General features: G+C 31.5%; 3 protein-coding genes across 3 annotated transcripts; 2 read left to right on the forward strand and 1 right to left on the reverse strand.

Moving 5' to 3' along the window:
- The first annotated feature begins 1,142 nt into the window (after nucleotides 1–1,142).
- LOC113798078 (uncharacterized) lies at nucleotides 1,143–13,296 on the forward strand. The gene is made up of 8 exons (XM_027348564.2): nucleotides 1,143–3,907; nucleotides 3,995–6,419; nucleotides 9,393–10,586; nucleotides 10,715–11,136; nucleotides 11,213–12,130; nucleotides 12,188–12,266; nucleotides 12,327–12,674; nucleotides 12,734–13,296. The coding sequence occupies exons 1-8, from the start codon at nucleotides 1,421–1,423 to the stop codon at nucleotides 12,895–12,897; spliced, it is 8,037 nt and encodes a 2,678-aa protein (XP_027204365.2). The 5' UTR covers nucleotides 1,143–1,420; the 3' UTR covers nucleotides 12,898–13,296.
- A 103-nt stretch (nucleotides 13,297–13,399) lies between these two features.
- On the forward strand, nucleotides 13,400–15,174 carry LOC113798084 (lysosomal proton-coupled steroid conjugate and bile acid symporter SLC46A3-like). Its single transcript, XM_027348569.2, has 2 exons — nucleotides 13,400–13,506; nucleotides 13,583–15,174. The coding sequence occupies exon 2, from the start codon at nucleotides 13,599–13,601 to the stop codon at nucleotides 15,105–15,107; it is 1,509 nt and encodes a 502-aa protein (XP_027204370.1). The 5' UTR covers nucleotides 13,400–13,506; nucleotides 13,583–13,598; the 3' UTR covers nucleotides 15,108–15,174.
- LOC113798083 (uncharacterized) lies at nucleotides 15,131–17,721 on the reverse strand. Its single transcript, XM_027348568.2, has 2 exons — nucleotides 15,494–17,721; nucleotides 15,131–15,434 (listed from the first exon to the last, which is right to left on the reverse strand). Exons 1-2 carry the CDS (start codon nucleotides 17,583–17,585, stop codon nucleotides 15,193–15,195), a joined length of 2,334 nt encoding a protein of 777 aa, XP_027204369.2. The 5' UTR covers nucleotides 17,586–17,721; the 3' UTR covers nucleotides 15,131–15,192.
- Between the last annotated feature and the right edge of the window lie 13 nt (nucleotides 17,722–17,734).

Here is a 17,734-nt window from a genome sequence, read left to right on the forward strand (position 1 = left end):
ACACGATGATGATGATGAACCATAAATAAAATAGGAAAAAAATGAATAAAGATTAGATAATCGAGTATATAAACCGTTCAAAGTTGGGTGTCCAAAGTGGCAATAATTAACTATCATTTTTTTGTTGTTATTTCTGGGCATTCTTATTTTGAGAAAAAGTGGAGATGTAGCTTTGATGATAGTTAATGGAAATTGAAAATAAACTAACAAATTGGCCAAAGAGTTTTTTTTCGTTTGTTTTTCTTATTATATGATTGATATGAGTAACAGGTTTTAGGTCAAGGACTATGATCAGGTAGCAATTTGTTTGTGATAGGAAAAAAACCCCCAATATATGTGATGTAAAAAATGAATGGTTTGTTAGCTAAGATTTATTTTATTTTTTGTATACAAAATCTATTTAGGACGCCTTTGCATTTCATTAAATCGAAACCGATTGAATCGAATCGAATCGAATCACAAATATATGTCGATGATCGATGTTGGTCAATTGGTCAACAATTGGTCAAAAAGAAAAAATCTAACAACAATATATAAATAAAATAGAAATAAAGATTCCAAGTAAACAACGATGATGATGATCATCATCATCATCATTGCTACAGTTGATGATTATATATTGATTGTAGGTGGATATTTTCATCTGTCGATCAATTTTTTTGTTTTCATCATCATCACCATCACCATCATCATCATTCCAATCATCTCTCTATTAATCAACATTAGATTTATCGAAAGATTATACCAGACAAAAACAAGTAGCACACAAACATAACCAACAGAAAAAAAACAACAACAACCAAACAAACAATAATGATCGAATTCCGAACACCTGTTATAAATCAATCAAACAAACAAACCACTACCAAACAACAATGATTTCTGGTTTTTTTTTCGATCCATTGTCGGAGTTGTCATTGTTACATCTGATGAATGACCAAAATGATTGATTGATTGATTTTAGTTTTGCAAAGCTATAATATTGTTGGATAATTTTCTTGCCTATTCGAGCATAATGCTGGTAGCTTTCCAAACATATATTTTCTTTCTAACTCCTATTTGTTCACAATAAATAAACAAAAAAAAATCTGTTTCAATCGATACTAATATTATTCTTTAATTTTTTTTTCTCGTTCTGACAGAATCAATGCTGTGATTGACCGCTGTGTCTGTCATTCACAAATTTTCGAAACGAAAAATCCGAAAATTGTTTAGGAAACGAATCGATGATTTTTTGAACGGTCGTTGATCATCATAATGATTCGGATGTGCTTATTATATGAAAAATTCTATGGTTGAAACCATTATTAGTTTTTTTTCATCAACGAAAAAAATGGCAATTTTGATCTTTCTTGTTGAAAACTATCGATAATTGCTAACAATTGAGCAGCAATATTACAAAAAAAAACTCAAAAGAAAAATGAATGGACCATCAGAGACGGCAACATTGCCACCACCAACTACCCCCATTCAATCGAATGGTGGCCTATTTTCTTCCTATTACCATCCACATCAACATCAACTTCATCATCATAATCAAGGAAATCATTATCCATTAAATGGCCATTATCATTTATATCCATCAACAACCAATGGTGTTAACCAAGCAAATGGTTCTCAAAACAGTGAATCTTTACCATCACTTAATGATGGAGATATTCATGTAACTGTATTACAAATCGATCAACAACAATTGCAACAATCAACATATCCATATTGTAGTAACAGTTATCATAATGGGCATGAGGTTATTAACTCTTTGTCATCGAAAAATTCCTCATTTAATCAACATCATAATAATCAACAATTAACTGGTCTGAATAGCGATTTTGTTACTGTATTGACAATTATTTCAACCGGTGCCACAATAATGACACCCTCTTCATCAACAATAACAACTACTTCCGCCAATCAAACCACAATGAATGGTACGGGATCATTGTCTAATTATAACCATCAAAATAGTAATCAAAGGATATTTGTTGATAATAAACGTGGTGAAATTGAAGAAGAAGTGATAATTTATCGTTTGCCAGGTGAACGTTTGGGCATGGCATTAAGGTTTGATGGCGGTCAAAGTGCAACAGAAACTATTCGTCGTGTTTTCGTACAAAGTATCACGCTGAATTCGCCATCTGCCAAAGCGATCGGTTTGATGCTGGGTATGTTGCGTGAAGGTGATGAAATTCTGCAAATCGATGGTCGATCATCGTCATCCCTGACTCGATTAGAATGCATAACATTACTTCGTGATGCTCCTGTTTGCATTCGATTGTTTGTTCGTCGGCGAAATTGTCCAAACTCTCTAAACGATAGTAAAGATAATGAAAGTGTTCCGATGACCCAAAACTGTCAGAAATGTCCATCACAACAGCATCCAACATCAATGACAACAACGACAATGACGACAATGACAACAGTAGCAGTGCCAAAAGTATCGAATTGTTGCCAAATGCCTATACATCTGCCAAATAACAGTCTACATTTAAATTCGAACCATAATCATCTCAACAATAACAATGATTCACAGAATCGTTTGACCAAGTCATCAGTATCCTTATCGTCGTCAACATCGTCGTTGATATCAGCGGCAAATACACCATTGTTGAATCAATTGCTCAATAGCTGTTCTGATCAATCAATAGCAAACAATAAAAAAGTTCCACCACCGGTTCCACCAAGGATGGCAACAACAACATTATCATCCAAACGTAAACCAAGGCCAATGCCTATACCACCAACGTTAACTGTAGACAATCCTAATGAAATTGTAGCTGATCAACATCATCGAATCGATAGTAATGTCAATTCATTAACTAATCAAAGTTGTAATCAATCAAGCGAACAAACAATTATCATCAAACAAAATAGTGGTAGTGGAGACATTGAACATAGACAATATTCCACTCCAATTGTTCATCAACAAAATCAACAGTCGACTACAAATCAATCCGCTGTTGTCGAAAAACCTCCACGGCGAAAAAATGTCAGCCAAAATGGTACAGGTCATCAAAATGTTAATGGTCATGCTAATCCACCACCGTTACCGCCTCGACGCCCGAAAGGACCACCACCAAAGCCGCCAATAGATCGAATACAATCTACACCGTCGATTGTTAATGTCAATTTAATACAAAATCAAAACAACAATAACATAAGCAATGGTGTTAGTCAACCTACGACACCGGTTGTAACAACTGCTAAATCATTGCCATCATTAGTGACAGTCATTCATTCTCCTACGAATTCGAATTTAGGTAAAGTAAAGGATTTCGATCCTGATTGCGATAAATCGATTACAGAGAGCAGCCAACAACAGAAATCTAATGATTCTTTAATGACACCAAAATCATGTCATTCGGCAATAAACTCAGCTGCTGCATCGACACTATTAATAAAAACAGGCCACTTGAATACCGAAAATGTTCATGAACATCCTACAACATCAAAGTCTACATCAAACAACACAGCTAAAGTGACATTTAATATATCCAATTCAAAAGTATCATCATTTATTCGTCAGACAGCTGAAAAATTACATCGGAAGCTTTCTGGAAAAACAATTTCATCATCATCATCTTCATCACTATCGAATGGAGATTCAGATGAAGAAAAAAATGTCATTATGAATTCAATCAATGACGGTCAAAGTCGTAATTCAAACGATACGACAACCGTAATCGTTGATTTAGCTAAGACAACCATTGATAATAAGGAAAAAATTCAAGGAATGAAGCTTGATAATGTCATTCTAGTTAATAGCAATAATAATAAATCTACAGTTGAATATGAAGCTGAAGAAAAACCGACAACATTATCGTCCGCATCACTTTCGAGCACTACGTTGACAACAACACCGCCACCGACCGCTGCATCTTATTCAGATTTTAATCAATATGCCGAAGAGGTAAGTATCGGTTTTTTCTTTTTAAAATTATTTTTATCACTAATAAATTTAATTTTTTCTTTATATTTTTCTCAAACATCAATCTAGTCTTTTGAATCTGATACAGATGATACAAGCTCTTCAGTATCAACCATTATTGAACGAGGACCATATCATGGCAATGATATGGTCGTAGAACAAGAAAATGCTGCAAATGTTGATGATTATGAAATAGCGAATTTATCGATTGTCGATAGGGTATTAAGTCCTTTCGAAAAATTGGACAATAAAGAATTTCCCGTCCACAAATCACCAGTGATCACAGCTGCTACTGATAGCTCGGAAATGAATTTATTGGCTCAACCATTGGTCACAAATTTAGCGATTGTTACTGATAAACATCATTCGCAACAACAACACCACCAACTGTCATCCGATAAGACAGACAATGTGCTTATCAATGATAATGAACAGTTGATGATGATGATGAATACGATGAAGGCGAACATGATGACAAAAAATGGTGCCATCGCTAACGAACCGATGTTAATTGATGCCGATCGATTATTTCCGATTGATGCATCTCCGAACAGTATTGGAAACGATACTGATGATTTTCGACGAGATCATCCTCAAGCTAATGGTGGTGTTGATGTTGATCGCAAACAATCTGATGATTTGTCAATAATCAAACAGAATGATCATTCTGATGATGAAGATTTGAATGAAATCAAAAATGACCTATTTAGTCGATTAGACGATGATAAAGATGATTTTATGATTGATACTGATTATTTAAATGAATCATCAAGTCGTTTTATGTTTCACCACAATAGCAGTGAATTGATTTTGAATTCATATAGTGAACTATCATCAATCACTGAAGAAGATGAAGATGATGACAATTCTACTTTTGAAGCAAAATTTAACGATAATATTGATACAAATAGAGCTGTTCTTGAAAAACAAAAACAACAAAAACCTGTTGTTCCCGAAAAGCCAATTATCGGAAACATCCAACCAGTCAACATGAATAATGATTTGGCTAAAATAAATGAATTGAATCCAATGTTAATTGCTAATGACGAATGTCAAGATAATAAAAACAAGGAACAAATGGAAAATTTGAAAGACGAATTTAATGATAATGAGATGAATAGAAGCCATACTTCTGATTGTGGTTCATCAACATCATCAACATCATCGTCATCTGATCAAACTAAAGTCAGTCTTGATAATGTTTTCGAATTTCTCAACAAAGCTGCTGATGATTTCGAATTTGTTGAACGAATGTTAGAGTTAACAAATGATAAAATCGATTCAATCGATGATATAATGCGTATTCGTGAATCATTACGAGGTTTACAGGAATCTGATCAACGAGAAAATTTACAACGATTTTTGGATGGTAAAGATGTTTTTGAAGAGCTTATTGCATTATCATCACCTTCATCTACTTCTTCAGTTTCATCATCATCTATGTTTTCTTCATCATTATCATCAACATCATCACATTCATCCACACCATCTTCACCGGATCATGAATTTCCACCATCCGAACATCATATTCATGATAAATTGATCGCGAACATTAAACGATCCGATGGCCGAACACCAACGCATAACCTTACCCAAACAGAGAGTTCCATGGATTTTGCCAGCCTGCCAGTTTGTTTATCTGATCAACAACCACCCTTATCATCAGTTAATACACAAAAATTACTACTTAATCCACCACCAGCATCAAAACAACAATGCAAGCAACCCACGCCAGTAATGATGAATAAATCGATAATAATGACCAACAAGGTGGATCAGCCAATCGATTCGAAAATTCCAACATTATTTCCAATTACGATGTCTAAACCATCATTGAACAATTTAAACAAACGTTCACAATCGATATCAAACATTTTTACCCGATCAAACAGCACAATGAGTAGCGGTTCATTTACTTCATTAATCGAAACAAAACCTAGTCTAATACCGAGACCAATTTCTAATTTTAATCTATCATTACCCCAATCTACGTTGAACAATAATAATAGCAATTTAAAAAATGTTAGTCAACAACGAACTATTAATCGTACAACCAGTCACAATTGCCTGAATCGATCAACATCAATGCAATCGATTTTTTCTACAAATTCTTTATCACGTTCAACAAAACCTACATCAAGAATGAATGGCACATTAACTACACCAAGAAGACAATCAAATATTACCTCTGGATCATCATTATCTTCATCAACAACTTCGACTGGAAAAAACTATCATCACAATTGTCTTAATCATAATGATGGATCACCATATGGTTATGGTTCATTGTCAAGATCGGTTTCAAAATCAAGTACAAATGTTTATAATACCGGTAGTTTACCCCGTCCTACAAATAAACAAACATCATTCCATAATTTAACCAATAATAATAATAATAATCGACACAATCAATCTAATGTTCAATCGATCAATCAGGACGAATCATCAAATACACGAGATTTTCGTACCACATCATTAACTGATTTAACTTATGGTAAGTTTATTTATTTTCTCTTGAATTTTTTATTTCCTATTTATTTTATTCTCTTAGTTAAACTAAAAAACCAAAATAAATTTCTTGATTGCATAGATTAGCATACTAATATATCAAATGTAACTAACTTAAAAATGAATGTTGACCGTAAAGCAAATTTCAATTAACATTAACCGATAGACATTTTCTCATAATATCATCGATGATGCAAAATCCATAATCACATTTACTGACACTAATTGACTGAATAAGCATACACACTAAACTAATGATCTAATTAAATTCGTTACTAACTGTAAACAAAATATTCTTAAACGAATAAACTATATAATGATCATTTGTGTGTATCATGTCATAGGCACTACCCGAAACAAAATATCCGGTCGAATGCACATTAATGCACGAAAATATGCCCGTTTATTTGCACCCAATAATTCCAATTTATCACCAACGCCTAAAAAACCGATAAAACCTAAACCTATTCCTGTGGTGACAGAAATCCGAACATATTGTCCAAATAATAATTCTATTACAAATGGTGATGGTAATTGTACATATCCGTTACAAAAAATTGAACAAGAATCTGATGATAACAACAATAATGATAGCAAATACAGTGATAAAAATCGAATCATTTTATTCAAGAATCATTGTACGCTTAAACCACCTGTTGCTGCATTTAGATCCAAACAATTTGAAGAAATTTTTTAAATTATTTTTTTCAACTTCAATTCAACGCTGTATCATAATCTTCATTTGTTTATGCCATTGATTTTTTCCCATTGAATAACACCAAAAAAGTATATTTGCATTAAAAAAAATCTCTTTTTTCTCAAATTGTCGGTCACTATGTATATTCAACTTGATTTTTTTTGCCATAATAATATTTTAACTAGAATACAAACTTTTCGTTATCTTTGTTGATGTTTTTCTTTTCATTTCTACATTTACTACATTTATTTATGATGATTACAATAATTATAAAATCAAATATATTTGAGTGATGAATTAAAATGTTTTTAACAATGAATTTTCAACTGATTTGTTTATGTAACAATATTTTGGATCGCTTTTCTATGAATCATCATTTTTATTTCTATTGTTCAACGATTTTCATTGTCTTCACAATATTTGTCTACTCGCCGTTTGAACTTTGGCCTCAATCTTCATCGTCTTTATAAGAATTCATCATCATTGCAGACATAAATCCAGAAACAGACTTAGTTTATGGAGATATTATGATATTTTTAGTTCGATTATAATTAGTTTTCATTTACTATCTGGCAATCTTTTTTTTCAATTTCTTCTTTCTCAAAAAAAAGTTTCAGGAACAAAATAGTTAACATGGAGATGCAATAATTTTACCACTTGTTAAAATATTGGACATAAGACGTGATGAAACATTTTTAATAAATTGGTTATTTTAATCATCATTTTCTATAACAGAACTTGCACGTTATTAAAATAAAATGCGTTTTCGCCTTATGGACATTCCCGTATTTGCTTGCATTGACGATCGATTAAAATCTATTCACCCATTTTCTACCTATTAGTTTGAATGAATCCAATCAACTTATGAAGGATATTTTTATCATCAATGCATCATTATCCATTGTGTGTGTGTGCGTTTGTGTGTTCATTCAATAAATAAATTTTTGATATTTGTTATTATTATCTGCATAATTTTTTTATATAATATCCAATCCTCTTTCAAAATTATCATATTGATAGACTTCAATTTTTATATAATATCGTTATCGTAAATGTTTATTTTATTGAAACAAACAAACAAACAAAAAAAATGAATAAAATTATGATGATAAGAATAGTTAATTTGGCCAAATGGGAAACTTTTTTAGCATTTTTGAAAATGTAATTACCTGCACAATACTTGACAGGTCCTCTTTTTTTTGTTCCAAAACTTTTTTGTTTTGTTTTCAAATAGATTGAATGGAAACATTGAGAGAAAAAAAAAGAGAAATCTAAAACCGAATTCCAAACAGAAAAGAGAAGATGGATTTCTTTATGAAATAAAAATATTGGAAAACGATCCGAAAATGACTGTTCATTTTTTCCCATTCAATGTTATTATGATGAACAAATTATTTCAAACATACATTTGATACATTTGCCTTTTCCCATCATATTACTTCATGATTGCTGATAGTGTTTTTGGTTACTACTTGATTGTTTGTTTTGTTTTGAAACGAAATTTTAGAACAATTGATTTTATAATCATTTTGTATTCAATTTTAATTTTAATTGTGATCGATTTGATTTTCGTGAATTTGATATTTTTTTATGCTCAATACTCGGTTAGTATTATTCAATATCACATCTTGATCACGATCTACCACCGATCAAATGAATAACAAAAAAAACCACCTGTTTGATTTACCCTGAATCCTATATAATCGATTGTAGATATTTTCAATCTGATTTTACCAATTGTTTCTGTATTTTTAGACTAATTTTTTTCTATTCAATGACTTGTCTTTTTTTTCTATTCAATTTTCTTTTTATCAATGCCGTCATTCTTTAACTATTTACTTTCCACATCCTGGTAATGACGACAACAATGACGATGATGATTGTATGATTAACACATACCTAAAATTGAATTGTTAGTTACTCATTCAATGCCATCGCATAAATTAATCAGATGAATATATTTTTTACCTATTTTAAGACTTTATTGTTGTTATTTTTTTCAATATTCATTATCTATCATCACGTAATGTTTAATTAGATCTATAGATCGTTAATGATTGTGTGAATGTTATGGTGGGTTGCGTTTTTCTCAATGCTTTCATTATCCATATCATATAGATTGTAAATATTGATTTATTCCCATGAAACCGCTAGAATGTATTTTCCTGGATTATAATTAATTAATTGACATAGATTTGATATTGTCGATTGAGTGATTGTTGATCACTATTTTATTTTTATTTTTTCTTTCCTTTAATGTAGGATCGATTACCCAGCCAACATTGATAACAACCAAAGAATTGATTACACTAAAAAACAAACATCAACTACAATCACAAAATGGTTTTAAATCATTTAATCATAACTATCATCAAAATCAATTCAATCCTAATCGATTACCAACATCGACTGTAAATAATCATAAACAATATTTGATTAGCAATGAAAACTTGTTTCGTTCTGATTCATTAAATTCGACCAACAACGGCAATCCTTTTTTATTGAATGATTATCATCACCTTCATCATCATTTGCGTCATGATAATTTAGAAAAAGATCATAATCATTATAATACATTAGAATCACATTCATTAGCAAACGGGGATGATAGTTCTATTAATGGATTTTCATCTTTTGAACATTCAAAAAACCTCATTTGGCTGAATCCTAATCAGACACAAATTCAACAACAACAACAGAAATCTCCCAATTCTTCTAATTTCTGGCATTATCATAATAATCAAAATTCATCAAAATTACGAACTAACTTAAATAATAACAAAAACAATACGGTCATCACAACAAACAACAATATTGGTAATCATCCATTGTCTTTGTCGAAAGTAAAACCAACAACCAATTCCTTACAACTACAAATATCATCGAATAATAATAATAATAATAATTTGAAACAAACATCAAAAAATCTTATTCGAAATTGTAAAATCGACCAAACTATCAAATCAACAAGTTGTTCATTATCGAATAAATCATCAGACAATGAAGAAGTAGTTCCATTACAGCAACCTAGATCGATTTTAAGAAATTCATGCAAATCGAATAAATATAATAATAACAATAGCAATTCAATTGTTCAAACTATTGAAGAAAATAGAATTGAAAGAAAAGTTATTACAAAAGAAAAAACAACAGCTACTGCTAATATAAAAACGAGACCTAATTTCGGTGAATCAAGTTGCTCATCTTCGTCATCATCTTCATCATCAACATCATCCTCACAACTTTCAGATTCTGAATCAAGCGATATTGTAACAACTTGTTCAGATAGTTCAGATTTTCAACTTATTCATCATCATAATAATAATTCACAAAATCCTGATTGGACATTTGAAACAAAACGTCCGCATCATCAACAACATAGAGTCTGTTTTATGGATCAAATCGAACAACATCCCTCAAAACATAAGGAACAAAAACAACAATTGACCATCAACGGTAAGTTAATCATCTTATGCTAAATTTCTAAATCCTATGTTCTCTTCTCAACTTTTTTAATCGTTTTGACCTTTTTTTATTTCGAAATATTTTAACATTTTTTGAATGGAAATTAATGTTGAATGTAGGCGATCTTCCCATTGTACAAACAAGAACAAAACAAGATCATCATCATCATAATCAACAACAACAGCAAAAATTGACCGACAAGATGAATTCATCATCAGGCGAACATCATCTTTATTCATCGTCGCCAGAGGAGGTGGCCATACTTTCATCATCTACATCGACATCATCGATTTCATCGCTTGGCTCATTGACAGATAATTTTAATCATAAAAAATTATCATTTAAAACAGCAGGAAAATCTGTTAGTTTTGAAAACGATGATCAACATCAATCTGATAATTTGCAAAAATCGTCCTTCTTTCTAACACCTAATCCGCATCGAGAAGACTCGGGAATCTTCGCCTCAGATGATACTTCATCAACATCTGAATTTTCACACTCACCAAGTCCTGAGTTGTTAGCCAGACCAGCTATTGAAAAAGTGAGTTCGATGATAAATTATCTCTTATCACCAAATAATATTTTTAATTTAAAAATACCATTTGATGTTCGCACAGATTTCCCAAGTTACCACTGAAAACCAACAACAGCAATGTACGAATCAAAACAAACAAATGGCTGTGAATAATAATGGAAATCAACTACTTTCATTGTCGCGTTCGTCATCGGCGCCATGTGAAACTGAAGTAATAGCTCCGATGAAGACTATTCTATCTGAAAAACAAGCAAATTCATCATCTGGAGAAAATTCGTTGTTATCACGTGATTCTTTCATAACGGTTCGTCGCCATCAAAATGTTTGCAAACTAAAAGGTTTGATTATTCCGGATACAATCAACGATGGACAAAATGAATGTGATTCGATTTCAACTGTCGATGATCGAATTGAAATTGATTTGCCAACAATAATCAGTGAAGAAATTCTAAAAATTGAAGATTTGAACAAAAACAATTCATTAAAAGTAAATCAAATAAATCAACAAACAAGTAAAAATAATCAACCTATCGAAATTATACCATTAAAACCGGCAAATGTTACTGTGCCAAAATATTCACCAATGTTCAAAAGGCGTGTATTTTCTTTGCCAGTTAATGATTATTTGAATGGCGAAAAACTCGAACAAAATATTAATTCAGAAACGGTAAAAGGTCCAAACATACCACCTAAACCAAGGTTAAGTAAAACAATGAAACCGGTCCGAATGAATTGTCCGCCTCCATTCCCTCCTAAACCGAAAGAAAGTGATCAAGATTTAATTGTTAAAAATGATTCTGAACATGAAAACAAAAACAATGTTCGAGATGAACCTAAACAAAAGATAATGAATGAATTTGTCATATATCAGAAACAACATTCGATGAGAGCTATTATATTTCAACTAAATGATTTAAATCTTAATGATGAAAAAGAATATCTTTCTCATCTTGGATTCACAATCAAAGGGGGATTTGATTCTGACTCAGATAATGTTACGGTAAGTTTAGTGTGGAGAAGAATTTTTATCCATTCTGAATATTTTCGCTTTGCATAGGTGGAAAGTATTGATCCGAATGGTATGGCTGCACAAGATGGCCGTCTGCAAAAAGGCGACAGAATTATTTCAATTAATGGTAAGTTTTCTCCATATGCTTATAGATTCAATTCCTTTGAATGATATTATCACTTGTAAGGTAAACGTTTAGCTGGGATGACGCATAATAAAATCATTGATTTGCTTAAAAGTTCTTGTTTGAGTGAAAAAGTTGTCCTTGTTTTTACCAGACCACATGAAACCAATAAGAACGAAATGAATGATGATTATTTGCTCTCCTTGGGATCCATTCCCACCGATAACAAAGAATCGCCGAAATTAGCCTCAACGATATCAATAGAATCGGATACGGATGCTAACAACAATAACTTCAAAATTATAAAAGCTGATATCACAAAAGACGTCACTGGTCTTGGATTTATGATTGAAGGTGGGAAAGATTCATCATTTGGTGATAAGCCGATATCGATTAAACGAATCTATCGAGGTAAAATCGGAAATTTTTATCTTAGATTTTGAAAATTTAAATTTTTTTTTGTTCAACAGGTGGACCTATTGATAAAGAAGGTACACTACTGGAAGGTGATGAATTATTATTTGTTAATAATCATCCAATGGAAGAAATGACCAGATCTGAAGCTTGGAATTTCCTTAAAAAACTACCCGACGGAATCGTATCAATGGTTGTTCGAAGGCGAACGTTTCTTTGATCCATCATCAATAAAAATTGAAATCAAACTGTGATAATTAAAACAATTATACGATCAAATCAAAATCCCATTATGATCGCAAAAAAAATGGCGATATAATTTTATTACAATTTAATTTATTATTATCATTTAATTATATCGCAAAATAACATACAAGGCGTAAACTGTTTATAAATGGCTGGATTACAACGCGTTCATCATTGTCATCAACATTAAAGTCATTGCATTAAATATATTTTTAAATAATTCATTCGGTGGTAACAAAAACATCCTATAAATACACATACATTTTTTAGACAAAATTCATTGGATGTCATTTTTTTTCTTTTTATATTCATGTGTTTTTCCGGTATAATATTCTTTTTTAATTAAAAGTTTTTTTGGATCTTTGTTTTTGAATTTGAGCTGAATTTTTTATTTTTTGGGCCATCCCATATATCCAATGATAATAACTATCACGTGATTAAGTCGGCATGGGCTACCATCTTCAGATTTTTTGTTTGTGTTTAGAAATATTAGATTAGCATCCTCAATCAAAAAATATATCATCCATAAAAGGATTTTTATATTGTAATCATATCGTCATTAGGATAACATTTTTATAACAATGTACAAAAAAATGATATAAATGTGTTGTATTTTTGATTCATTTGCTATTTAGTGATTTAATATCCTACTTTTTTAGATCATCCGATTGATATATGGTGATCATGTTATCAATTTTTAGATTTATATCAATCGAACCTGTAGTATTTTTCTACGTATTGGCCATATTTGCTGAATACGATGTTGTGGGGGATTTGTTCTATGTTAGTAAATGTATTGATCATCTTAAATTAAATGCCACCGATCAATTACATTTATGTACTGAAGATCTCAAGCATAATAAAAGTTCTGAAATATCTAATGCCGTTTCGAAAGAAGCAAATAATGCTCAAAAAATATACAATGGTATCCTTTATGCAACCTCAATTGCTTCATCATTCATTGCAGCTACCTATGCTGATAGACGTAGTAAATTCTGGCCAATCATTATTCCAATAATTGGTTCAGCCATCGTACAATTGTTTGTTCTTGGATCATTGTTCAACAATTTTAGCGAAGAAATTCCATTCCTATTACGATCTAAAGGCGTATTTATCATATTTCTTTGTTCATGCATTTCTGGTATCACTGGCGGAACATCGACATTATTGTCCAGTTGTTTTGCACATGTCGCAGAAAAATGTAATCAATCACAACGAACATCGCGAATTACGATTGTCGAAGCATGTCTTTTCGGTGGCGGATTTTTCGGTTTTACTTTTGCCGGTGCTATCTTTCGTCGATATCCGAATTCATTAGAACGTTATGATTTGAATTTCGGTTTATTCTTAAAAATACATTTGCTCATGATAATCTATGTGATTTTTAAACGTCGAATGTTTACGAAGCCTAATCGAGCTCATTCACAAGTGGCTATTACGATGTTATTCACATCAGTATTTCGAACAATAAATCGCCAACGTGCATATCGTTATCAACGTCGAATCATTTATCTGATCCTGATCGCTTTCATTATTATTTCTTACTGGAATGTAGCGATTACTACCATGTTGTTTATCTATACGAGAAATATGTTAAAATGGCCACCATGGAAATATTCTTATTTTAGCAGTGCCAAATTTGGTCTTAGCGGTATTTTCTTGTGTCTGTTGCCCGTTCTCCAATATTTGCTCGGTAGCGGAAAAATGGCCATTGGAAACTATTTTCAGCAACCATTAAATGATGGAACATTAATAACAATCGGTTTACTTTCAAGAACATTGGCCATCATAATGATAGGATTATCAACTATAGCATCGAGCGATTTGTTCATGATCTTTGCTTTAGTATCAATCATATTTGCTGAATATCCAATACCAGCTATTCGTTCCATGATATCCAAAATCGTTGAGCCAGACGAAAAAGCACAAATGTTTGCCGTTTTAGCAGCTATACAATCAATCTGTTTTTTCACTGGTGGCATCGGTTTCTTAGAGATTTACAATGCCGTTCTTGAACCAATTTCCAATGGACCAGGATGGATATTCATTACTATAGGTTTTTTACAATTGCTATCCATGTTTATATTCTGGTATGTTGGATATCTCATTGATCAAACAAATACCGAACAAATGTCCATTACATCAAGTGTGCCTAATGCACGAGAATCACCACAAAATGAATAGATTTATTTAAAATCAGAAAAAAATTTTACATAACAATAAAACAATTTTATTCATTTTATAAAACAAATTTTAAAAAGCAATAATGCTAAAGATGTGTGTAAAGACTTGTACAGATTCGTGTATGATGATGAATTCGATGATAATGAAATCTGGCATGTCGGTTCGGATCGAAACGTATTTTTTGGCTCGTATTTTGATTGATATTGCTAATGATAAAATGATGATATGTTTTCGTTTTGAATCGATAATTAACACTGAGATTGTACCATTCAGAATTTTTATACGGTATCGTCGATGAATGTATCTTAACTTTTTTGGGTGCACCTTCTGCAAAAAAAAACAATTAGAGCTTTAATTAATATTCATTCATCTCAATTAATAATTACCATCTTCTTCATCAGTATTGGTTGGTGGCAATCTATGTCCATCAAATACAATCAAACATTCGGGTGAATGATCAGATTGAGCTTCTAGCGTTTCATCAAAATCCTGTTGATAAAGGAATACTTTTTCGTATTGCTTATGAGATGAATCTAACAATGAGTCCGTAAACATTGAAAGTGATTCATTTTTCGGCATTTTGGTTGTATCGGTTGAAAGCATTGATTCAAGTAATCCAGTACCTTTTTTCCGGTGTGATTTGTTAGGCGATTTTTCCGAACTTTGTTGTGCGATTTTTGATGTATCTGAATGATATTCCGTTAGTTTTTGTTTTTTATTTGGAACAAATTTACGCCAATTTTTTAGCCAAATATCAAAGTTCTGTCCATTTAATCGCAGTATTTCAATCACAGGAATCAATGAACAATACAAGGAATCGCCGAAAAATTCACCGAAAAATGTATAAACTGAATCACTTTGTTCAACAAGGACAAAATCATCGGGTTTTTGAGTTAATAGTAAAATTAACCCTTTAAGGATTAATTTTCCAATCATAACTATTTCGCACAATACTAGATTTCGTACCTGTTGATAAATCATAAATTCTTTTCGATCATTATATTCATGATTTTTAAAATAAGAATGGAAAAATGATTGTTCATCAGTTAGTAATGGTAACAGATAACGCATACACATGTCGAAACCTAGAAAACGGAACAGATTTAAAATAGAATAATCGATTGATGATATGTCGAGAAGATTATCGATTGATTTTTCTGCACGATTTTTGATTTTTATACATAGCATTTTCATAAGACGATGTTGAATGTCGGTTAATGGGATGGAAAATTTGTACAATAATTGAGTGAACAAATATGCGGAAAAAGATCGTATTTGTAATACTAAAGGATATAATTGGAAATAACTATCGAGAGTAAAAGAAAGACTCAAGGAATTGGATTCAAAACAAAGCATCAGGATCGTTTCGGCAAAATCTTCGAGAATTTTCGAATCAAATGTAAGATCTACGAATTCTTCATTGCGTATAATTGAACAAAGTACCGTCAATAGCCGTTTTATTGATTTTAATCGTGTTTGATTGAATTTGATTAAATCGATTTCTTCATGAGAAGGCTTAAGTTTTTCCCAAGAAATAATCGTATTACGAGTAAAATAAACTAGTGGACAAATTAGCGATTTGACCAAACGATTTTTTGACAGATCCATACAGAATACTTTTAGACAACGATTTTGTTCTTTTGATGATAATATTTTTGAATTGTTCAACAATAATTCAGTAAGTTTTCGAAAATAATTGTCAATTAGATTAGATTTTCCATTAATATAATAGATATTATCACAGATAGGATTAGTAAGGCTGAACCAATCAATTTCGAAAGCTTGTGACAGTTTAGCTTCATCATCTTTATTCGGTGGTTTAATCTTCAATAATCTGAAAGTTTCCTGTTTGAGATCAACTAGATTATGATTTTCAACAAAAATTTCAGCTGATGGCACTTCTATATAATGAGTTTCTTTGTCGGTCATTTCATTGCTATTCGAAATAGTGTTATTATGACCGAAAATCAGATCACAATCAAGTTCTTGCATAGCTTGAAAAACATCTTTGGTTGACAGTTTTGTACGAAATGAATGTCGCATAAATTGGGAAGAACAATGTATTAATTCACGTATCCTATAGCTAACATCTTCGGAAATTGATAAAGCTGCGTCTTCTGTCAGTTCTTTTTGAATTTCATTTTGTTCCGAAATGATTTGTATAGTTTCAAGAGGAAAAACAACCGAAGAAATTTCTGAAGAATCAGGATTGACAATGGATGATATTTCTGAACCATCAGAATCATTTGAAGAATCATCATTATCTGTATCATCAGAACAAGAACTATCTTCATCCAAATCGGAAGATGCGTTGAAACTAGAACCACCATCATCCAATGATTCTTCTTCGAGATGAGAATGGCTTTCACTGTTGAAACCATTAAAATCTTCAGGTTCATTTTTTATAGACATATTTGAAACGTTTTCGACCTTCATTCGGTCTACTATTTCAGTATCACTATTGATCATATTTAGCATGTCATTTTAGATATTCAGGAAAAAAAATATTGACCTTAATAATTCAAAATTCAATGAGAATTTATTATGACAATTCAAGTATATTCTGGAATCTGATCTAAACAAAGCAGATACAACGTGCGAGTATGCGGACCGGTATCACTGTATCT

Source organism: Dermatophagoides pteronyssinus, unplaced genomic scaffold (assembly GCF_027571235.1).
Source record: "Dermatophagoides pteronyssinus isolate colony J.1.1.1.1 unplaced genomic scaffold, Derpt_VIB-CSIC_2022.12 sq0003, whole genome shotgun sequence".
Lineage (NCBI taxonomy): Eukaryota > Metazoa > Arthropoda > Arachnida > Sarcoptiformes > Pyroglyphidae > Dermatophagoides > Dermatophagoides pteronyssinus.

Coding starts and splice junctions, on each gene's coding strand:
- LOC113798078 (XM_027348564.2), top strand. CDS start 1,421: ATGAATGGACCATCAGAGACGGCAACATTGCCACCACCAACTACCCCC. Junction 11,137..11,212: donor CCAGACCAGCTATTGAAAAA/GTGAGTTCGATG, acceptor ATGTTCGCACAG/ATTTCCCAAGTTACCACTGA. Junction 12,675..12,733: donor GATTAAACGAATCTATCGAG/GTAAAATCGGAA, acceptor TTTGTTCAACAG/GTGGACCTATTGATAAAGAA.
- LOC113798084 (XM_027348569.2), top strand. CDS start 13,599: ATGGTGATCATGTTATCAATTTTTAGATTTATATCAATCGAACCTGTA.
- LOC113798083 (XM_027348568.2), bottom strand. CDS start 17,585: ATGCTAAATATGATCAATAGTGATACTGAAATAGTAGACCGAATGAAG. Junction 15,435..15,493: donor CAATACTGATGAAGAAGATG/GTAATTATTAAT, acceptor TTTTTTTTGCAG/AAGGTGCACCCAAAAAAGTT.